The sequence below is a fragment of the Haemaphysalis longicornis genome, unplaced genomic scaffold (genome assembly GCF_048455015.1).
Source record: "Haemaphysalis longicornis isolate Haplotype H1 unplaced genomic scaffold, Haemaphysalis longicornis Haplotype H1 scaffold_3, whole genome shotgun sequence".
Classification (NCBI taxonomy): Eukaryota; Metazoa; Arthropoda; class Arachnida; order Ixodida; family Ixodidae; genus Haemaphysalis; species Haemaphysalis longicornis.
The window spans coordinates 89,282,091-89,306,449 of record NW_027526335.1 but is presented as its reverse complement, the minus strand read 5'-3'; the positions used below and the strand labels follow the sequence as shown (position 1 = coordinate 89,306,449).

General features: G+C 49.0%; 2 protein-coding genes across 2 annotated transcripts; one reads left to right on the top strand and one right to left on the bottom strand.

Moving 5' to 3' along the window:
• Window positions 1–10,911: 10,911 nt before the first annotated feature.
• LOC144174820 (protein PET100 homolog, mitochondrial) lies at window positions 10,912–11,815 on the bottom strand. The gene has a single exon (XM_077703727.1). It carries the CDS (start codon window positions 11,674–11,676, stop codon window positions 11,416–11,418), a length of 261 nt encoding a protein of 86 aa, XP_077559853.1. The 5' UTR covers window positions 11,677–11,815; the 3' UTR covers window positions 10,912–11,415.
• Window positions 11,816–12,001: 186 nt separating this feature from the next.
• On the top strand, window positions 12,002–14,883 carry LOC144174819 (uncharacterized). The gene has a single exon (XM_077703726.1). It carries the CDS (start codon window positions 12,329–12,331, stop codon window positions 14,753–14,755), a length of 2,427 nt encoding a protein of 808 aa, XP_077559852.1. The 5' UTR covers window positions 12,002–12,328; the 3' UTR covers window positions 14,756–14,883.
• The last annotated feature ends 9,476 nt before the right edge of the window (window positions 14,884–24,359 follow it).

Here is a 24,359-nt window from a genome sequence, read left to right as displayed (position 1 = left end):
TGGCTTGGGGAAAGGGAGTGAGTGTGGGAGCATGCCCAGATCATGTGGTAGAGTGTGCTGAGTTGGGGACAGAACTTTCAGGTGGTGGAGTAGGAGGTGGGGTGGATGGCGTGGAGAAAGGCTGTGTGTTCATCTGAAGGTGGCGGTATGCGATGGCTTCTTTGGTTAGTTTGTTGTGGGGCAATGGTAGAGTGTGGCATTCGAGGCAATAGCAATAGTCTTTATATGTCTGAGACACGGCATGGTCTCCCGACGGTGATGGCAAGGTGCTTGAGAATAATTCCCGGTAGATATGCACACGGGCAATAGCATGAGCAACCTCATTCTCCCCCAAAGACTCATATCCCGATGTCCAGAGAATTGAGAGGTGTGGGGCGTTGGCGTTGGACTGTAGGATGCAGAGGGCTAAGTGTGCAATGTGGCTGGCGACGTAATGGTGATAGGCAGCTTGAGAATCCATAACAATGGTGAGAAAGTCTTGAGCTTTAGTGGCTGCGGCGGCTATGAAGCTGCCCTTTTTTTGTGTGTGAAAGAAAGAAAGAACATTTGAAGAAATTTTCAATAGAAACCTTACAATCTTTTGTAGAATAATTAGTTTTTTGGGCTAGCAAAGTGCAGTTGCTTTGTTTCAGAGTACATTTGCCAAAAAATTGCACGAAACACCTCCTCCTGCCAACTCCGGACAAAGCTTGTAACGTGGCAACGAACTGCAAAATTTTGGGCATTAATGGCCGTCGCTACAGCCTCTGGGGATAATTTGAGCATATGCTGATGAATGCTGTTACCGAAAAAATGCCCTGCAACCATCAGATTTACGTTTCAGCTCTGGCAATTGATTCTTTTGCTTCTCAGTGGCCCAGTGCTTCCTTTCTCTCTCTCTCTCTTTGACTCTCAGCTTTATGTGTGGAACAGTTGTTACAGGCATTGTTTATAGAGAAGTATACGTGCATGGTGTACGAAGAGAATGTGTTCTGTGGTCCATCACCCAACTGATCAGAAATGCACCAAAGCATGTGAGGAGCAGCTGTGCTGCTGCACCATAACTTGGGTCACATAGGGACAGCTGGAAATCACAGGGGCAGGGCTGAATTCGCACGTTTTAATTTAAAGAGAAGGGAAAGGCAGTGTACTGATAAGGCGGTGTTTGAGCAGGTATGAAGAGGAGCGAAAGTGATTTGAAATCATTGATCAAATAAAACACCGGAAGCTAGCAAGCCATGATTGGTTAATACACAGCCAGTACACAAGTATGCCAAAGGAGCCGGGAAGACAGAATTATGACAGAAGCATATGAGCAACTGCAAATTGAAGGAGAGCATTGTCAAATAAAAAAAAAATGACTGCAGCAAGGGGAAAGAGGGTGGTGCTGGTAGCACGAAGAATTTAGAATTAAATCATTTTTATAAATTTTAAGAAGGAAAAGTCACGAGAGAGCTTGTGGGTCGGCCATCTGTATAGAGAGCTACACTATAAATCACAGAAAAAATTAATTCATAGCAAGCAAGATAAAAATTGTAGTAGTCTTGGGTTTGTGAGTGATGCACCACACACCTTGGAGCATTGCCTGCATATGTGTAGCACTGTGGTTCTCGATCGTGGGCGTGTGGGACCCCTTGTGGACCGGCAGATGCAATGGGGAACTCTAGCAGGAAAGGCGGGGGGATGCCTAAGCAAATCAACCCAACTGGAGCCTGAAACATGTCCCTTATATGCAAAACTGCCACAAAACTTTGTTTCGATTGATTGTAGGATCTAATGCGCCGACGCAATGGAGGCGACGAGGCGCACCATAGTGGAGGGCTCTGGATTAATTTTGACCGCCTGGGAACCATTAGTGTGCGCCGAAATCTCGTACACACAGGCGTTCTTGCTTTTCGCCTCCATCACAAAAGCAGCCGCCCCACATCACTTTGTTTCAATCAAACATTTCGTCAATTCGTGGCAAAGTCGTGCTTATTAAACAGAGTTGCATATCTGCAACCACATTCAACCTGTTTTGGTATCTGCTAGAGCCACTAAACACGACATTTAGGCCTTTATTTGGTGACACTAGTATCTGCTTTCCAAGCATGCAAGCCTGGAAAAGCATGCTTACGTGCATACGTCGTAGGAAACCAACAAAAATGTTACAGCTATCTCATGTGGACGGGGGAACAAATTAATGCAGTTTCCAACGAAAATTCCTTGAAGCTCAGAGTGGTAAACTTTGCCTTCATCTCTGTGTTTTCTTGGAGCTGCATCAACTCATTTTCAGCTTTGACACATTCAAGCATGCAGCATTTTATGCTGACTTCAAGAGTCCACAAGCCATGTGTCTCTGGCGAGTTCTGGGAAGCAGTTCTTGAATGGCTTTCAGGTTTTGTCACATTCTCCACTGTACTAATGAATCACTGCCACCCTACTGTGCCTTCACCAACAATGCAATATTGTAGGCTTGCCTCGGGTCAACTGCACTTTATCATGTGGGGGCATTATAAGCCCTTCACAGCAGAAGGAAAAGTAAAAAAAAATCATGCACTCCTCCGTCTAATGACGATGATGGTTGAACGCAAAGCTTTCTCGTGATGTATTCTTTGGTTGGCCAATCTCGCACTGCGAGTGTGTGCGACTCTGGAGGTACACACCACTTTTCTAGAAGACCTACAGCAACTCTCGAATGTGCACTCCGTAGGCCCAATGTCTGGGTTTGGGGTGTACGGTGCGAATTGATACCTGCTGCTTGGCGTTTGCTTCAACCATGTCGAAACGGAGCAATCGGATTGACACCGGTGTTCTAAGGATGGCCACAGGTGTACGCCATAAGCAGGAGGCAGACCTGGGAGCTTCGCGTCACCAGTTTATTCTAGGAGCGAACTCTTCTAGAAATCTCTCGGGCTGCCAGTTCACGCGCATTGTGAGAAATGTTGCTGCAGATGCCATACAACCTTGGAGGTTGACCATACAACAGTTTCCTCCGAAATAAACGAGCGAGGGAGGTTCAGGCCATATACTTCTTCAGCCGAATGACACAGCGTCCACAGCAGCTATGGCTATGTGATGTATCGTGGCATCCTGTTACACCTTCCTCTCTAGTGGTTCCATCTTCAGTGAAGCTCCTTGTGCTTCTTGTGTTGACGCACGGTCATCTTGAGGGAGAGGAGGAGGAACAAGGTGGGTTCGATTCCTATGCACAGCACCATTTTTCGTGTCGACGATGTACAATCTGGGCTAAGCTGCAGCTTGTACCAGTGCCCCCCTTTTCTTAAGGTCTGCGATCCACACATCCTCTCCGTCGAAAAGGTTAGGCAGGTCTCGCATTCCATGGCGTCGATCATGCACTTTACATTGGCATTCCTTGTCCGCTTGTTCAAACTTTTGGACAGCTCAGACACCGGGCAGCTCAGGAACCAGCAGCTTGGACGCTATGGGCAGCTTAGTACGCAAGTGGCGTCCCATCAGTAGCTGGGCCGGACTGTAGCCATTTCTCAGTGGTGTTGTCCGGTAAGCAAGAAGAGTGGTGTAATGTTTCTAGTCTTCGAAGTCGACGTCTTAATGATCTTCACTACTGATTCTCACATTCCATTACTCTGAGTGTAGTGAGGACTTGAGGCGACGTGCTGAAACCCGTATTCACGAGCAAATGTGGCGAATTCTGACAAAGGGAACCCTGAGGAAGTGAGTTGTTGTCTATCACAACAACTTCAGGTCTGTCACAACAACATGGCGAGCAAAGATTGACCTGCAGCTGGTCATTACCTTCGCTGCCGATAGCTGATCAAGACGTGGGATCTCCGGATATCTGGAGTAATAGAGTAATAATCTGTGATGATCAGCCACCACTTGTTGTGTTGGAAGTAAAGGTCCATTGCTATTCGCTGCCGGGGTCTTTCTGGAAATGGTGTTGGTTTGAGCAGCATTTTCCTGTAGAGGATGGTTTCGGCGCATTTATGACAATGCTTTACAATTTCTTCGGTGTCCCGTGAAATTCTGGGTCACTCTAGTACTCTTCGCAACTCCGTCCTGTTCGTCGTGGCTGTCACCTTTGTGATTGCCTTGGTTTTGGCTTCATCCAGTCGAACGCCTTCTGGCCGATTTTGTGCCCCAAGTAGACGAGCTCCCAGACGTTGAACACGCACTTGGCCTCATTGAGCATGACTCCTGCTTGGGCGAGGCATCGTAGAACTGTGCAAAGGGTATCGTTGTGCTCCTCTGTGGTAGCTCCCCAAACGAGAATTTCATCCATGTGGCAAGAGACCTGTTGTATTCCTTCGAAGATGGTGTTCATCTTTCTGAAATATCTCAGGGGCTGAGGCAATGCCAAATAGGGGGCGATTGAAGTGAAACCTTCCAAATGGTGTGATGAATGTCGTTAGCTTCCTGCTTGATTCAGCGAGCTTAATCTGCCAGAAGCCGGAATTGGCATCCAGTTTTGAAAAAATTCTTGCTGCAGAGAGAAGTCTTAAAGTGTGCTCAACAGAAGGAATCGGATGCCATCCCCTCAGCACAAAGCGGTTGAGCTCTGTGAAGTCCACACATGCACGTATGGCTCTTGTGGGCTTCACCACGGTCCACCGGAACAATCGGAGCGCACCACTGTGTTGGCTCGTCCACTCGAGAAATGATGCCTGTTTGCTCCATCCGTTCCAGTTCCTTTTTGGTCTTCTCGTAAACGGGAATCGAAATGCGTCGGGGTGAGCACAGTGCAAACAGCGTCGCTCCACCTTGAAGGCTAATGACGTACTCTCCTGGCAGAGTGCCTAGGCCAGTGAAAAGTGACACAAACTCTTTTTTTAGGGTTCACCGTGTGGCGAACAGAGTTGAGGCAGGTGATCAGCTGCAGCTTTTTTCCTGGGTTCTTGTGGAGAGGGTAATGCACTTCATCAAGAACGTAGACATCTTTGGCGGTCTGTTGATCTCAGAACGCTAGTTGCAGTCGTGCTACTCCCCGTACAGACAACGACCATCCATCTGGCACGTGGAGCTTCTGTTGAGACTTGGCCAAAACAGGACGATGTTGAAGCCGTTTGAAGGCTTCTGGAGAGAGTACAGTTTCATCTGCACCCGTGACAGTTTTAAATTTCAAAGGTTGTCCTTGTACCATGATGGTAGCTTCCTAGTTGTGGATGCCAGGTGAACTCACGGTGCCAAGAAACGCACACACTTAGCTTCGTGGTGGGCGCCTTGAGCAATGTACACCCTTTTGGAGAGGCATACAGATGAAAAGTGTCCCTTTTTGAGACACAAGTAGCATTTTACGTCGTTTTCTGGGCAGATAGATCGTGGGTGCGAACCTCTACCACACCAATGGCAAGACTTAAGGACCAGAGACATATTAGCCATCGGTCTCCCTTGACTCAAGTCAGAAGGTGGTTTGCGTGCGTCTTGCTGCTCTGCACGATGTGCAGAGCCCACCTTGTTGATGGCTGTCAGGTCGGGGTGAAGCTCTGCCTGCTGTTGCCCGACTGTCTCCAGCTGCCGTGCTGATTCCAGGGCTTTCTGCAGTGTTCGGTCGGGGTCGAGCTGTAGCCTGGCAGACAACTTCTTGTCACAAATACCCACTACTAATCGGTCACGGACCTGCTGCTCCTGAAAGCTGCTGTGCTCACAATGCTGGGACAGTGCGTGAAGTGCTGTCGTAAAGTCTTCGGCACACTCCTCTTCTTCTTGCACCCGCACGTTGAAGTGTGCTCGCGCGTAAATCCCGTTGCAGTGAGGAATGAAATATTTCTCAAAGCGGTCTATCATGACATTAAATTTCTTTGTTTGTCTGGGACGAGCTCAAATGTGCTAAAGATGTCTTCAGCCTTGTCCCCCATGATGTAGAGCAAGGCATCTACTTGGTGTTCTTCCAGCTTTGTGCTCAGGCCCGACGTCATGTAGAAGCGTTCAAACCTTCTCCGCCATTTGGACCACTCGTTGGGTGAAGAAAAGCAAAAGGGATCGGGAGGCTGAACAATAAACAACATACTTGAAAAAGCAACTGACGGTGTTTCTCTTGGTCGGGGTGGCCTCTATTCCGTGGCTCTACAGCCACTCCCCTTGATAGAGGCAACAGCTGGCAAGGCCTAACTCTGCACAGTGTTGCGGCGGTGCGTCCTGGCTTGCTGGGTGTTGTTGTCCAGTTTACCGTGGTCCTTGCAGGCTGGGTTCCTTGTGATGATTTCACTCAGCTTCCGACAGCATGTTTTAAGGACAGTCACAGGTGTACGCTATCAGCAAGAGGCAGACCCAGGAGCTCCGCATCACCAGTTTGTTCCAGGAGTGCACTGTTCTAGAAATCTCTCGCGCTGCCAGTTCATTCGCATTGCGCACGATGTTCCTGCAGATGCCACACGAACTTGGAGGTTGACCATACAACAGCCGGCTTCATAACGCGAGGGACCCAGGTTCTATTCTGGCCATCGGAAGCGTTTTTTTCTTTCATGTCACCCCCGATCATTCATCATCATTAGAGAAAGTTGGCTTTCCTGCAGGGTGTGTGGGCGTATAACGGCATCAGTGAGGACACTAAAGCTTCGATTTAAAAGATAACACCTATCAAAGTTTCAAAATATGCCGCTTGGGTACCAGGAGAGACTGAGTGAGTGAAAAAAACAAGCATCGGAGCCGAAGAACAAAAGAAAAGAATGGTGGGTGTCCTCTAATCAGTCCAGAAAGTCGCCCGCCACTGCTCAGGCTTGTGTATAAAGGTATGTTCTTGAACTTCAGGCTGTGAGCTGGTCAGTTTGCACTCCAGCACCTAGGAGGATGATGGGAGGGGCGTTGGGTGGTAGAGTCATTCCCACAAGAAGTGGTATGTGGTGCAGGGAGTATGACAAAAGGGCCAGTTGTGGTATTGAGTGGGAGATATGTGGCATGGACAAACTAACTGGCGTTTCGGAGTCTGCAACAAAGGCGAGTGTCACGAGCACTTAGAGACTAGTGATACGAGGGATTGTACGAGGCGGTTGTGTTGGCAGCGGTACAGAATTTCAGCGTAGCTAAAGAGGTTTGACAAGAGGAAGTATGGCGTAGTCGTCCACCCTTGACGCGAGTACCTGACAAATGATGTCACGGGAAGTGGCCTAAGCCACCTCACTCCCTCGGAAGCAGGCGTGTTCTAGAGTCAAAATGATTTCGATGTAGGGGAGGGCTGCAACTGATTGAAGAAGCTTGATGGCGGGGAAGGATATGGGGCCTGTGGGGTAGTAATGGCATGCTTGCTGGTGATGTATCCGCCTGGGGCTGTGGTGGCTGCGAGAATAATGGTGGTTTCTTCAGCAGTGGCCGCAGAGGCACAAGAAAGAGAGCCGGCTGTTCGAAGTGATCCATGGGAGTTGAGGATACGGCGAGTGCTTGGGCCGGTTGGTGGGGATAGGCTGCAGCAGAATCCGTGCACCTGGTATCTGCATTGTTGCACTTGTGCTTGTCTTCCTTCTACCCACACTTGTATGTGGGGTGCACGTGGTGGTGTAGGGGAAGAGAGAGATTTTTTTAGCAGACATGTGGAGGTATGCACTGTGAGGGGTCAATGGAAATATACCGTACAAGGACCATTCAACACGTAGGAGTGAGGGAGGGATGGACGAGTTGGCTGACGTCTTGTATTTGAGTACTTCTGTGACTGTGTTGTGAAGGCCAAGCTTAAAGTGGTTGGACGTTGTGGTAAGGCAAAATACTTAGTGCAATTTTTTTGTAGGACTTCTGGACAAATGCATCTACTTGGAAGAGAGAGAGATAGCTTATCCACGTAAAAGTGCACATTGCACACATAGACAGAGAGAGAGAGTTGGGAAGGTGCCGAAACGCAGGATTCACAACCCCACATGTGGGCAATGAATGTGAAGTGTGAGACAAGAAAGGAGGATTGGGTGAAAATCTGATGGAGGAGTACCCAGCTCTTTCCGATGTATGGAATGTGGGGTGGTAAAAGGTGTGAATGTAGAAAGCGGGGTGATTGACCCGAGCAAGGACAAGTCCAGTAGGTGTGTTTCACATCAGGATAAGTGCCACACACACCCCAACAGTGGGGCATGCCGGTTCTGGTAATGTGTCAGGATGGCAGGATTTTTCATGTCTGAAAATGAAAACCCACGCCTGGCACATGCTTGCTTACACAACACACACTTGCGGGGGATTGGCCACAAGTTAAAAGAAAACCAGCTCTTGGCACATACCCACCTATACAACATACCTACACCTGTGGACATTGATCAAGAGTTAACAAAGGGTCTAAGCACCAGGCTAGGAATGCCATCCACTTTTAGTATGATCCCGTAAGAGCAGTGCATGGGGTATTCCATTTGTACTCTACAGTAAACGCTATGGGAAGGCCATGCATATGTAGTTGGGACTCCTGAAGAGCAGCACGCGTATGAAGAGCGACGAAGGGAACAGAGAAGGCAATGTGATCGAGACCAGATGCTGTGGAAAAAGTGACCAGAGAATCAAGCACCAGGTATAACACACTCCCGTGATGGCCATCGGTTACTGGGATGTTGATGAATTCAAACCAGACAAGTGGTTCAGCCCGTTCATGTTGGAAGAGTTAGAACAACAGTACTGTGATTCGTTCACCCAACCACTGTACATATGATGTGTAGACTTAACTTTACCAAAACGTCTCTCTAAGTTGTAACCAAGCCATTCAGTGTAGTATACCAGAGTGATCACAGACATTATCACATGCATTTCAAAATGAACGAGTGAACAGGCCCAGTGCATTCATGCACCTCTTGGATCAATCATTTGCGGTGTTGACTGACCATCAGTCTTCATGGAGTGGAATGGTTCTTCAGTTAAAAAAGAAAAATATTATACACCTGCCACATGGCAAATCTAATGACATTTAGGGTGAATTACATAACCATTAGTTTGATGCTACACAGGAACATTGAATAGCATACAATACACAAAACATTTAGTGATCAAATGAGTTCAGAAAACACATTTGCATTAGCTTTTGAACCGTATGAGTAGCCTCGACACCAATGGCCCATCTAAACCAGAAAGTTCAATAATAAACCAAAGGCACCCTAGATTCTATCAGTAAGTCGATATTTCTCCTTGCATGTTGTATTTACATGAAAAAGGAAAAAAACAACTTTGCAAAGCTCCACCATGTTTGCATCTTCCCAGATACAAACTTGATGTCTCCTAGAACAGTCATAGATTGTTTTCTTTTTTAATTTAAGAAAAGGGAGAATTTGCTCTGGTTTAAAAAAATTAAAAATTAAAAAAGTTTGCAATATTATCTTGAAATTCTACAAGTTTGCTAATTGTCACTCCTATCATTGTTGAATGATGTTTCGTTCACCATGAAGGCCTGCACGGCCTAACCTAATGTCATTAATAGCTAATGCTATTCGTTGTGGATGTCATTAGATTTGCATGTGACAAGGGTATTACCGGTTATGTTTTAACACTACCGTTACAGCAACAATGCAGGCCACTAGATTAAAACAATACATCATGTTTACTGCAATCTTGGTTTTATAATATTCTTTCCTTACCATTTAAAAACAAAAAAAGGAAAGTGGGTGCTGCTATGCTTTTCCGAATACAAGGTCATAAAATCTTCCTCGAGAGGATGCCAAGGTGGCGAGGTCGAGGTGAGAGGGTAAACTATGAGAAAAGAATAAACAGAAGTGACATAACATCGCCAAAGTCAAGACCAAAGTCAAGTCAAAGTCAAGTCAAGACCAGTGCTGTGCAAGAAAGAAACTTCAAAGTGAGAGAACGGAAGTTCCTGCCTCTAGATGGAACCATAAGACAACCAGCCGACAAAGCTTTAGCATTGGAAGGGGCCTATAAAGGCCCTCAGCTCTCTTCTCTGTATAAAGGACACAGAAACAAAATATGCCCCACAGTTTTTAGCACAACACTTTTATCGCAAATGGGACAAGAAGACACAGAAAGAGGGTGGAGGAGGGCTACTGTACAGGAACACTAAAGCACAGAGATGTTGATCAGCACAAATAAAGTGGAAATTAGGGTTGCCACCTTTCCCCGCTAGAAAAACCAGCCCTTATGGTGGGCGGGGGGCGTGGTATATAGAAGGTTGAATTTGAGTTGAAAAAAAGATGTCATGTTTTCTTGACATATGCAATGCAGTTTACTGTAGCATTTTCCTAGAGAAAAATCTAACTAACGTTTGTATTGAAAGGGACTATTCCTATATACACACGCGTGCAATACTGTGCACTTGCAATACTATGCCACCTGGCCACGGCGGCGGCATATTTTTTGTTGTGTGCTTGCTTGTCGACATGTATTTATCGTCGTAGTTGCCGAATTGATGCTTATAAAGCGAAAAGAAATCACAGCATGATGGCCAAAAAATCGGCCAATATGATTGCCTGTTTTAAGTACGGACCAGCAACCGGCCCGCAGTTGGAAAAACCGGTCGGGCAGGTGCCACGTGCCACCTGCCCGGTTTTTGCAGTTGCAAAAACCGGGCAGGTGGAAATCCTTGTGGAAATAGGGTACACAAAACCTACACTGGCAATGTTGTTTGGAAAACTGCAGTGGGAGCCTCGACAGTTTCAACTAGAGAATCAATAACCCAAAGCTATTTCGCGGTTTGCAGGTTGTTTTGGACCAGGTAGCTTACCAGTACAAAACAGTGTCGTTACTACAAAACATTTTGGTCTACTGGTGGCCATGTGCCAAAGTGATGGCAAGGGCAAGAGAAAAACTTCAGTATTAATGTCAAGGCAACAGGTATCCTGTCTCAGTAATTACAAGCAGCGAATGTGCTTATTGATCACGAAAAATCCCTGGTTCAGGCAGCAATCATTTCTATAACAATAATGATTAATTTAATGGCTCAAATTTTTAACCTGCACCATTATAGCACGTCAACACGTCACCACAGCAGGCAAAACTTTTTGCAGAGTGCGGTGTCAGAATTCGGTTGAAGCTACAGTTTACGACAACGTGATCCCCATGAGATCTTTTTTGCAACACTTTAATCCTAATCTTTCAGGACTACAGAGTAGGTACACCCCAGTCATACGTCTATAAGTGAAATAAAAATTAGGGCGTGTGAAAACGACGATCTAGACGTTTTTTGGGGTGCGCGTTTCGCACACAAATCACGTGTAGTGGGCCAACATGTTTTCCAAATGACAATATAGATCGCTATATAACAACAACAAAAAAATGCCCTGTGCAGCGTAATATCCAGCCTACCCCACCGCCTTTGGCAAGCCATTTGAAGAGGATGCTGAATATAACCAGATTTCAATCACATTTCTATTAGAGCAGGAACATGGACGCAGAGGGCAAATCGATTACTAGCGCAACATGGTGCCCAGGCGGCGGACGAAACGGCCGCGGCGAGAACGACAACACACTGCTGGTCAGACACGAAAGGGAGTTCACTAAACGGCACTCGGCGAATCGCACACATCCCATGGGGCTACTACAACTTGCGCACACAGCGGCCGAGCGACGCTACCTGCCGCTAGCGGCGTGACCGCTACCGGAGACGGCCGCCAGTTCCTTCACCAGCTGCTCCCTTTTTTTCGCCTTGTTCGACTCGATGCAGTCCCTGAGCTGCCGGTCCGCCTCGGCGTCCGCTGCCGGGAAGCACTCGCGCTTTTTCTTCACCACCCATTCTTCGAAGAACTGCGGTTGGTTGAAGGCGTAGAAAAGCGCCACCGGAAATGCCATGTATATGGTCATCTTGAAGACTTCAAGCTGCCAGCTTCCCATCTTGAGCGGAGAGCGAATTTTGACAATACAACCAAAGACCGGCTCAAAAAGGAGACTCAGGATTCTCTACTCAGGACAACCACTTCGCTGCTTTTGCCGCATACGATAATGGCTTGCTAACGAACTTTGAATTTGGATTGTGTTGATTTTTCGTTGGGCTTTTTCTAAAGTCAAGCTTTTTTGTGTTTTTTACGTAATCACTCGAAGACGCAACACGCTAGCTGTCTCTGAAATAAGAGTTAATTATGTCGACTTCATTCCGAAAATAAACTGTAAAAATTTTCCTATCAAGTAATCCCAACAGCTCCTATGGTCTGGAGTCTGGATGTCTTCTGTCCGGCCATGTGCTCGAGTGTTCGATTCTGAGCAATCAGCTTCTATGCCTGCCAAAGACGTGCTGATTATCCTGGAACGAATTTTACTGCCATTGTTGATGCAGCGCTGCTTCAATCTTTCGTGAGTTTTTCTGTTCTGGCTGGTTAAGCGTCGGTGACACTTGGGACTATCGGGGCCTTATCGCCGCGTGGAGGGAACGCCTGGCGGTGCAGCTCGGCACTTAGGCCTTTGGTCTGGGTGGAGGGTAAGAGCAGGGCTAAGACTGCAGGAATATATCCTGTGAGAACTTTCGAGCAAGTAGCACAACGTGACTTCGATGGAGAAGCACCAGGAGCCTGCAGTAGATAGCAGTGATGGAAGGGATGACGAAGCATCTAACGCTGGACGCGTAGTAGGGCCAGATTTAGCTGAAGGGCCAGACAAAGCGCCCGAAGAAGCCGATACAGTGGCCGCAAAAACTAGCGAAGATGCAGCAGAGGAGGAACCTGATGCTGTTGCACCAGGCCACCCTCGTGAAGGCTGCAATGAGGGTGTTGTTGGGAACGAGGAAGGGGGCGCTCTTCAAGGCGCCGAGCCAACACCGCAGCCGCACTCAAGCAAGGACATCGGCGGATATGTACTGGGAGCACACTCTGCTTTCACCATGACACAGAAGTGCCCCAGCAGCCTCTCTGTGGACTCGCCGGAAAGAGATTTGGATTTTGAAGCCAATGCGCCACCAGAGTCACCAAGCCCCACCTCGCTTTTTGACGTGCCAGACAAGGGTACCAAGGAAGAGGAAAACAAGCTTGAGGAAGGAGAAGCCGAAGATGACGGCGAGGTGTCCGACATCAGTGGTGTGAGTGACTTGTCTGCTGCCGAGTTGTTGGCTGCGGAGGATGACCTGGAAGAAGGGGAACTTCCTGAAGGGCCTGAGGACAGCAGCGGTGCTGGGTGTGGACACAAGTCCTCGGCGCCTCAACGCACCTGCCGCTTCTTCAACAAGGGACAGTGCACATGGGGTTCATCCTGCCGCTTCATACATCCAGGCATTAATGACCGAGGCAATTACAACATGTTTGCCTCTGAACCGAAGCCACAGCAGCAGCACCACATGCCACCGCCAGCGGGAAGGGCACCAGTTGGTGCCATGCGGAGTGGAGCACCACCCCAAGACTTTTTAAGATTTCTGGGACCGCCCATGCCTTTCATGGGGCCAGGAGGTTCAGGGCTGCCCCCCATAGTGTCTGCTTGGGAGAGGGGCCTTCAGCATGCCAAGGAACTGAAGAAGCGGGCCTCGCGCCGTAAGGAGCAAGAGCCTGACTTTGAGGAGAAGCGACTCAACCTGGTGCCTTCTTGCCATGACCAAACACAAACGCAAGACGAGAGGGACAAAGAGAATGACTTCTATAAAACGAATGCCGTGCCCCTGCCATTCCAGGGTGCCATTATCCCTTATGTACGTCCTTTCGGGCCGCCCGCAGCCTTTCCTCGTCCTTACAGAGGGGGTCGCAGGGGCGATGACCGGAGGGAAGAGTTTTATGGGAGTGGCTACCCACATGGGCCACGGCCCTTCCGGCCGCATTGGGGTGGGCCTGAAAGGGATCTGCGTTGGCATGAGGAGCGCTTTCCCAACGCACCGCCCCCACCCATGGCTCGGTCTCGGCCAGACGAGTGGCGAGACCCTTGGAGGAGGTCCAAAACCCCAGCAGGTCATCGCGGTCGATCTAAAAGCCGTAACCGGAGGTCTCCCTCAAGCTGCTCTTCAATGTCAATTTCATCGCTGACCTCAACGTCTTCGTACAGTTATTCCCGCAGCTCTTCTTCTCAGAGCTCGTATTCCAGTTATGACAGCCGATCCAGATCTCGGTCACCAGCGGTTGCTGCGCCAACTGGAAGGCCACGTGGCAATCAGCCCACATCACGGAGATCGCTGCCTTATGCTCATCCAAGCCAAGTTCTCGCCAAGCAGGCTGGCAAAGGCCGTTTCACTGGTGGCCCAGCTGTGGGAAGGTCTCCTGCACTGCATCGTCGAAAATCGTACAAGCCTTCACCATCTCCCATCACTACTCCAAGCCCCCTTCGCATGTCTCGGCGTCGTGTTACGAGGTCGAGTTCATCTCGCACTCCATCGAGGTCGCACTCGCAAAGCCTCTCGCGAAGTCCCAGCCTGACCACCATCTCATCGGCTTCAAGCTCACCCGTCCACCACCGGGTGCCTGCTCCTGCGTCAGCAGCTAAGACACAACGGGTCCAGGCAAGGAACCCATCGCCAGCCAAAAAAATGCCCGAGGGTTCCAAGAAGCGAGTGGAAAAAGATTTCCTGCAGAAGGGTGGCCCCAAGGTGACAGCACCACCACCTCCTCCAGCCACGGAATTGGCCCCTCCTGTTGTCATGCCGGGTCGCCATGAGCCCCTGGAGCCCACTTTAGACCTGTGTGGCTTTGAAGAAAAGCGAGACCAGCTGCAGGCCCGAGAAGCTCTGCTCGGACCACAGGGTTTCAATCCGAGGCCCCAGATCAAGCTGACCCTCATCAAAAAGACACTTCCGTTGGCTTTGCCGAAAAAGGAAGAGCTTGCTGGCGAGAACAGTGGGGACCAAGGGCCTTTCATGCTAGGGGCCAAGAAAAGGCCAGCCTCACCGAAGTCACCCACTCCACCACGCCCTGTTCGGAAGCCAGCCGCTACACGTCGTGAAGAGCTTCTGAAGCAGCTGAAGGCAGTTGAAGATGCCATCGCCCGCAAGCGAGCCAAGTTTAGCTAGACTTCTGTCACCTCCACCACCTAGTCTGTACCCGCTCCCCCAACCTCTAGTCATCTGTAAAAAAGGTTTTTTTTTTGCGCATGTCATCTGATTGATCGATTGAAATAAACATTTAATGAAAAGAGCCAGCGGAGCCTGATGATAGGGCAGCCACCCTGTGAGGGAAGGCGCCTTCCTAGACATGAAAACCCAGGTCCTCACTGACAGTCTGGGCCCTGTTCACCAGCTCTCACTGTTGTGGGGAGTTGTAACCAGTCAGCCGGCTTGCCCTCTACTCGTAACTGCTGTCGAGAATACGGAAGAGCTGAGAGGTTTGGGAGCACTCCCATTCTATGTGGAACAAGGTGTGGGGTTTATCACGATATGCAGGGTGCTAGGTGGGGTAGAATATATGTCGTGTCGAAGAGTGCCATAAGGGTAGGAATCTGTAGCTGGCAGAAAATAGTTGTTTCAGTTTCTGCTATGGAGTGATAAGGTCTCACGATAATATTTCAACAGTGGCTTCAGTCGTAGTTCATTGCCCTCTTGGAAAATAGCTCCAAATTATTGAGCGCCGGCTGTGCTGTATGCCACTTTATTTCCCTCGAGGAAAATGTGTCGCGAGGACCAGACAACAGGAAAGTCGGGAAGTCTGGGAAGCAAGCCCAGGTTGGCAGTTGACACTATTTTTGTGCCAACCAAGTGTACCGAGCCTCCAGCAGCTCGGGAAAGACCTATGTGGGTAATGTGCCTAGACAAAAGGGAGATTATGACAGAGAATTGCTGTGGCATATTCTAGAGGAAGAGGGTATTGATGCAGACTATAGGGCAGCTCAAGGCAACGTATCAAGATAACGTGCAAATGGTAAGGTAAGGTGCAGAGGCACAGAGTTTGTACGTTCTTCAAAAAAGGTTAAAATAGGGATGTCTTCGCTCTTCCACCACTGCTGTTAACACTTCACGCTAAACAACTTGAAACACGGTTGGAGGAAAGTTAAAATTGGCTTTGACTTACCTTCCCAAAACAGCTTAGCAACCTTAAGTCTTTGACTTATCTTACCTGATGTAGGAACAGATCCTTGGACTGATGTACATGGACGTCATGATGATATTAACAGATACTGGGGAAGACTTGCAGAAACTGGCCGACAGCTCTGGTGAAGAAGCAACTAATGTGGGCCCAAATTTTAGCCTCCAGAAAATAGGGGTCATCATGTTAAAGCCAATGCCATGCTAGTAAGTATTCAGCACGTAGTCATACTATTAGTAAAGTAGAACAAAGACTAAACAAAGTGGAGCTTCGTCCTGTCATTCTCTTCCACTAGTGTCTGTGTTTTTACGCTGTTATTCGGAGATGTTCAGCCAAGACCAACTCGCCCAAATGTCGATCCTTCTGCTAAACAAGGTGCTACTTATATACCCCCAAAGAACACTTTTAAAATTTGAAGGCAGGTCGAAATTCAGTAAGTATGGTGCTCTAGGGATACAACAAGTATTACAAGGAATGTGAAAAGAAGTAATGGTGCCAACACTCGCATTTTTTTTAATGCTACTCTAATCCTGTCACAGCTAAAGGAGAAACGGGGCAGTTGGCCAATTAGCACCAGGTGCTCGTAATAAGATAACGAATGAGACAGTGCAACGTGATATGGGCTGGGCCTCTTTTGAAGCCAGGGAAACTCAAATTAAAATACGCTTTGAGGGCAGGCTTAAAAACTTGGACGACAAAAAATGGGAAGTGTGGGCACTCAATGGCAGGAGAGAAGGAGGAAGCTATTAACAAAATACAACATTAGTGAAGCAAACGGGCTATTGGAGGTTTTTAGGTGGGCGGAAAGGATGGAAATGAAAAAGTTGTCCTTGTAGCACGCTAATGAGGGATCAAGATGGAAACATTTTATCATAACGTGCTAATGGGAGCGCATTTCTTTTTGAAGCCCGTGCTGGCAGCCTAAGGACAAGGACCTGTGTGAGCACGTATTCACTACAGGACAGGCCTTGTGTAATCTGTAAAAAAGGTATGGAAACGATTGAGCTCTTACCTCCCTAAAACACTGGGTTTCACCATTGAGAGAACAGACCGACGTAGGTTTGGAAAACATTTAATTGAACTCCATTTTACAGGATTGGGTGTTACCCCAACAAGGTCTTCGGCTTTGATACTTCAGACCCCTACAGGTTCAGCGATGGCAGTACGTTCAGTCCAGGGTTCTAACAGCCTTTGCTGCCTTGCGTTTTTTGCTGCTCCAAACCAAGCTCATCTTCGCAGCGGCTGCTGGCCGCCAGTGTCATTCATTGCTCTGCGTCGGGTTTTTTTTGGAGGGGGGGGGGGGCAGCCGTTATGTTCGGGCATATAGTGCCTTTTTTTTTTGTCGCAATGTCTACATATAAAGTCTTGCACATTTTGCTTAGTATGTTTTAAGTTAATGGATGTGCCCTTCTGGAGCTGTCTCCAGTCAGTGGCTTCTTCTGCCCTCATCAGTGGTTCATGTGGCAGAGAGTATCTTCTTTCGATTCCTCTGTAATGTGCGAGTGTGGTGGAGCATTCTGTAGGAAGTGGCAAGGGTTCGTCGAGGTTAGGTTCTTCAGGCACTCCGTTTGCAGAACAGCCTTCAGCTACCTTGTCCGTCTCTGTGTTCCCTGCTATCCCCACATACCCCGTGCCCTCAGGATCTCGTGCTGGATGGTAGGATGCTGAGCTATACCATCTTTTTTCTCGAGGAGCACACGTGTGCGGTGGCTTGCTCTGCCATTTCGAAAATGTTGACAACCCTTTTTGGAGTCAGAACTTATAGTGAGTGATCGACCAGGCTTTAAGCCACCCAGCACTGCAAGAGCGACAACTAGCTCTTTGGCTTTTGTCGTGGTACTACGTATGACCGAACAAGCTGCTGGCGAACTCACGTTGGCCCGGGTTGATGACTACAGCCTTGCATCGTTTCCTGGAATTGTGTGTGGCTGTTGTATTCTGTGCACTATAGTTGTGGGGGCCAAGCCTGGCCAATCGGGGCGAGGAGGTGCTAGCGACGTCCTCCTCCTTGGTGGGGCGAGGGCGATCCTCGCGCGACTCCCTCCTCTCCCTACGAGGCGACGGTGGCGACGGGGGATGCGCGCAGTAGACTCCCCGGAGAGACCGCAAAATCCTCCCTGTTCTGTGATACCGCCCTTGGGACGCGCAGCGATCGCACGGTACGTAAATGCCTTTCGGCCACTTTTGGCCGTTTCTTGCAATGGCCGTTGTTTCCCGCTTCCGTGGGTCACGGCACCCACCGTGTCGATTTGCGAATGCCCTGATTTGCGTCAGTGCGTTTATCAAGGATGTCTGGCGAGTCTCCGCGGGCTTATTCCACTCCTTGGTGGGTTGCCCCCGCGTCCGCGATGTGACGGCTCGCGCCGTCTGAGGTCAGCGGACGAGCGCCGATGCCGCCTGGTCGATTCCAGTGGCTTGAAATGTGTAGCGGCCACAAGAGAGCCCACTTCCAGCGTTGCGGCCGGCCAACGCCGGCGGACGCTAACTGCTGCCCGACTACGGGCTGGGCACACGCTGACGGGTGTATTCCCCAGGAGCTAGGTGCGTAGTTCAGTGTAGTGTTTGTATCGTGGTTGTCCGCGTAATAAACCCCTGTACTATGAAAGGTGTCGCTTCCATGTGAAGTGACTTACAACGTACACTCGCGGCGAGACGTGGCTCGCTCTCGAACCCGTTGTGGGCAGTCTCTCGGCAGGGCAGTTCGGTGCTGCGCGAGAGCAGTGAGAATAACAACGGCGCGTTATTCTATTATTCTATTCTGTTCCTTAATGCTAATGTCAAAGATTAAGGATTGGATGATGCCCACACTGTGTACGAGTACGCAGTGCTGTTTTTGCTGGAGGACGTGCATTGTGTGGAGTGCACTGTCTTCCTTGACAGAGGCTGGGGTCTATGCTTTTGGGTGTTGGGGTCACCTAAAACTGCCTGCAGATTTTGTCTGAGATTACCAGTGCCTTTTGTTATTGCTAAGCGTGCGTGTTTGATTGAAACGTGTCCTCTGTTGTGAACTGCATAGGTCGGGAGCCCTCATCAGGCGCTCAATGCCTTTAGCTCCTGCCCCTTCAGCAGGCATATTGTAACACCGTCTGCTGAAAATAAGTCTTCTTTCTTCTTTTACGTTTCTGTGATTTGTTCAATGTAACCAAGCTTCCATAGGAGGGTTCTACCTGCCAGGGTCTGCTCAAGCCTCAAAGCATGTGCGTCCAGCTTAGCTTCTCCGAGTTCTTGAAATGGACACCCAAGAACGTAGCTTTTCTGTCGATGTGTGCATCTGTAGGTAGCCGTAGTTGCGTCTTGTACACCTTCGTTATGACATGTCCTTTGTAGAGGTTCATGCTGTGATTGTGCAAGCTCGCTACAAAGCTGCACACCAGGTGTCCTATTCTTCTGACGCGTCGGTTTGCGCCACGTTTGATCACTTTTAAAACGTGTCGTGGTTGCGTTGTGGCAAGGCTACATTTATATCGTTGATGCTTTGTTGGGGGGGGGGGGGGGGGGGGAATTGATCATATCTACAATTCTGGTATTCATATCGTTGGTTTCTCTGGTATCTGCTTGCCATCACGCTGTAATTTTAGGCAGAGATGTAAATCCATGATAACCGCTCTGCCCAGCTTTTGCCGCCAGACTCAGAAGTGTTTCAGATTTTCCTGTTAAGTATTCGAGGCTGCATGCAAGGATGTACGTACTGTTCGACGCATGTGGATGGTGCCTGTAACGTTGCTTCCTTACCCCCAACAATCTCTTGGTTATCCATTGTGATACAATCCACGCACCTGACATGTCTGGTGTCCTGGATGTCTTCTAATTCTGAATAAGCCATTCATGACTATGTCAAACATAAGGGGCAATACCACATAGCCCTTCCCGGGAAATAAAGCTAATATCACAGAGCCCTTTTTGAGGATTGCGGACGTACCTGTGTGTAATCGTAGCTGTTAACCCGGAGATAGACGCCTTCAAAGAGCCGTGGATTTGCTTGTTATAGTTGATGTGGTTTAGGCCTGCTAGTGTGGCTGATGTTGTCAAAAGCCCATTTGGAGTCCAGGGCTATGACATCGTTTTATTCTGGTTGTTCCTGTGCGGAGAGCTTTCCTCGAGATATAAATATAGCATAAAAGGCGGCAACTCTCTTTTACGTAGTTCGGTGATCACCACCGACAGAACCTCCGAGCAGACTCCCCCCGCGAACTACTTCGTTTGGCTCCTAACCCTAACCCCCTAACTTCCTGCCGTGGAAGGAGCATGAATCCCTATCGTCCGTTTCGCTCTGCATACCCCAGGTGGCGCCGTCGTTCCAAGAACAGCTTACACTGGCTCGCACGTTCAAATCGGCCGCCATTCGTTTTTATTTATTTTCAGAATAATCAGGTAAGTACCGCCGTTGTTCCCAGTGTCAAACAAAATAGACCACAAAATTCGACCTTCGTGTGGAGTTTGAGCGCGAGCAGATCTAGAGTGCCGGTTCCCTCCTGAAATTTTTTTTAAAAGTGATACAATTATCGCCGTACCACCCTGTACATTCGGCCGCCGCCCAGGAAAATAACCGCCGTGGACGTAATGAAGGGACTTTAGTTGTGACCGAAGTCGAAGGTTCCTTCTTTAAAGTACCTTGGGATAAAATAGACCGCGTATCTGCTCCTTTCGTTGCAAATGTCAACAAAACACGATAGTCTTTATCGACTTTTGCCAAGTAAATGCCTCCCTTCGCCTTCCCGCTCTCCTCCATTTTGTTCCTCTTGCGTCGCGCTCTTCCCAAGGTAAAGATGCCAAAGGTTTGCTTAAATCATTTTAAATTTTCCTCGTTCCACTGCTCCAAACCGGGTGTCTCGATGCCAATGCTGCCGTACGGCGAAGACGCGCGTGAATCGAGGCGCCCTACTTCAACGTTGATAGAACCAACGTAATCTAGTAACGTTGGATAGAACCGCGTTTCCCTACTCCACGTGCGTTGCAAGAAGAAACCTTTCGTAACTGTTGCCGGTTGATTTCTTGAAATGGCGCCAGCAGGCGACGGCGGAGTGAATATTCTTTCTGCAGTTGATGAAGTATTTAATTTCGCAATAATCAAGCATGTATGATTTTCTATAAAGGAACACTGCAAATATCACTTCTGTATTAATCTGTTGTTTTATATTTGCGTAACGTCTTGTTCTTCTTCAACAATGTTGACAAGTAGGAACATTACACCGGGCTTAGATGGGTAGATTGTATAAGACTATTGCGCACGCATTGTTTACGCAGGCATCCACTACAAAAGACAGGTTCCCCCTTGTGCCACCTATGCGAAGGCGCAAATGAGACAATTCAACACCTTCTCTGCGAATGCCCTCACCTTGACGCCCCTCGCACCTCTCTCATCAACGCACTGAGAAGACTCAGACTACCACACTCCACACTTCAAGATGTGCTCTTCCCAAATGGACCGGACTCCACCCGCCTCAAAGTAGCATCCCTCATCGTCAAATTCGTCGAAGCCTCCGGCCTCTCTGAACTCCTCTAAGCTCAACCCTACCTACTCTCCCTATACACCATTTTCCTTGCTAGAGATGGGCGCCGCCATTTGCTTTTTCTGACCGGACGCTAGCGCCGTCTATGAGGCGCCCGCCGAAACTTCCGCGCTGGGCTGTTAAGTGCTCCGTTCTTTCCGTGCGTCTGCTCGGTACCCGTGCATTACCAAGTGAACCGTAGTGGTTTGGCGTTAAGTTAGCGGTTGCAGTGCTTGTGTGTGTGTGTTCTGTTTTGTTTTCATCATATGCGGGCGGATTTTAGGTCCTAATTTGCTGCCAGAGCGGGAATTCCGACCCCGGCTGTTGCGAGCAGCAGTAGCAGTGTGGTGGTGGTGCCGGTGGTGCTCCGCAGTTCCGCGATGCAAACGTACCGGTATGGCACCGACTGACATAGAAATCGATATCGGGGAGTAAATACGTGTTTTCAATGCCACCGTGCTTGTTATGTTCACCGATTAGTCATGTTTACGGAAGCGCGGGCGTCGAATTCGGAGCGCGCACAGCATATGTGGGTCACGGTGATCCGTGCTCGCGATGGACTTTCGACGAGGCGATTGCTACGCTGTTGACATTGCAATGCAATATAATCTTTCTTAACTAGACTTATGACGGTTACTGACGAAACGAAATTATACCTGGGCGGAAAAATAACACGACCGCACAACCAGTCAAATTACTATTCGAAGGTTGAGCAAAAGGGTTGACGTTCGGGCGAGTTAATATTGGTTGATCATGATCGTGATCATGATTGACCTAACTCTGCGCAGCGCATGTGGCCTGTCGCTCGGAGCCCACCTTTGTGAAACCGCTGCTTGCACCGCGAATGCTTTACGCGACCAGCATTAACTGTTTTGTAATTGTAATACTTTAGATTCCGTGGCAACGCAAAAGGATTAGAAGCTTTTCCTTTGACCGCGTTGTGAACAGGTTGAGCTATTTTCCAAATGCAGCGTTCACGCGTATCTCGAGCTGCGTTTCCACATTTGGCTGCCTGCTTATCCTGCTATCGACCAGCAGTGTGCGATGGAGAAAGTTATCCTTTCATATCGTTTGGCAGTGTAATGCGTTGGCCTCAAAAAAAAAAAAAAAAAGTAAACAAAACGCCGTGATTTTAAAGGTTAGATTAGATGAATCTGATGAAAAGGGTATTGTTTAATGCCAATCGGCTGTAATGACCAAACAATATATGGTATTTTAAATTGACTACAAGGAACCAGAAGTTATTGTAATGTTGTATTGTATCGGCGCTCGTGAAAGATCCCCAGGTGGTCAAAATTAACCCGGAGCCCTCCACTACGGCGCGCCTCATCACCCAGAAGCGTCGGGGCGTTAAACACCATAATGAATCAATCAATCAATCAATCAATGCTGTATGGTAAACGATAAAGTTGCTTCTAACATTTCAGGGGGTTCCGTTCCCTGTCGCAGCTTTGCGTGTGATAAATGGATTTTGCTCCGTCTGCTTGCCGTCCAAGTGCACCCAACAAACCCTGGAGTTGGTCGTTGGTACAAAGTCGTTGCGATTTATCAGCGGCATCCACCAATATCTCAACTCGGTGTGTGTTGGGAAGCGATGCAGCAAAAACACGCCGCAACCGCACTGCATTTTCTCCAGGCAGTGTAGTGCACATGCGTGCTGTCAGCGACTGTTTCTCGCTTTCTCTGGTTGTTCAATAACCCACCACCGCGCAGTGGTGACCAAGTGACGTTTGCGCCTTGAACGGCATCGCAGCATTGGCTAAAACAGTTGAAAGTTCCTCAAAAACTATGCACGCGGTGCGAAATACCCCCTGTATACGCAGCGGTGCATACCGCGCCGAGCGATGTTAACAGCCCAGCGCGCACAGGCAACACTGGTCGGCCGCCGAGAGAACTGGTTTGAGAGTATTTTCCTCCTTTCCCGGCTGCTTATGGAAAATGGTGTATACCTCCTACCACCTTCCACCCCCTACACTCCTCCCCCTCCCCCCCCCCCCCCCCCTAACCAAAACCCAGTTAAGGTGTCCTCTCTGAGAGACAGTTACCGGGTTTTTTAAGTGCGAATGCACTTTATAAGCGACCCCGAACCTTCTGCCGTCCGCATAGCAACAGCTGCGGGTGCGCGCGCTTTTCGTCTTCCTTAGCAACGGGGGGAGATGGGCGCGCGCTGCCTGGCCGCTGACATGGCACATACCCACGTGGGAGATTGGCCAGGAATAAGTGCGAATGCACTTCTTAAGCGAGCCTGAATCGTCGCGCTCGCATAGCGCCTCCTCTCCCCCCTCGCCTACTCTCCTAAAGCCCCTTTACTACTCTCCAGCTCGCAACACCCTCTCTCGGCGCGCCAGCCAGGCCACTACACTATATAAAAAAAAACAGCATCCGGCGCCAGGTTTCGATCTGCGGACTTTCCGGCCGCAGCGCGACGCTCTACCGACTAAGCCACGGACGCGACGTTGATGTCAGTGTTAGTAACGCGCCTTATATCTTTAACGCATTCAAACTACGTCGTCAGCGGCGTGCGTTGGCGACTCAGCGGCGTTATAGCGGCTTGATAACTGCGTGGTGTACACGTGATACTACAAACCCGCTAGTTCTGCATTCTCTCACGTGACTGCGCCTCCTCTCCCTTCACTCCGGTCGGCGCTTCGCAGCTGCGGTGCGCTGCGGTGCGGTGCGCTCCTCCTCTCGAACATACACGTTAATTCACCAAGATTTCCGCAGAGGGACAAACGAGGCGTGTTAAGCCGAACGTGATCACGAGGGGGTGTTAATGTAACTAACGGGCAAAATGCCACCAAACTTCAACAAACTCCCCCTCATAGCATCACCACGTGCTTCGCACTTCCTCATACTCCCCTTCGGGGAAATGCGGGGGAATTTTTTTCCTCACTCCCTTTCCTCTCCAATAACCTCAATCAACAACAACAACTTTGGCCGGGTGGCTGAATCGAGTCACAGACATACAGACAGACCAAAATTTCTGGGTTTAAGTAGCCCAAGAAAGACTATCGCCTTTAAAAAAAACCTCACCCTGACGGTACCACGCAGATGGAAAAGACATGACACCACGTACCTAGAAGAGGCAGGTTTTATTTGGCGTATG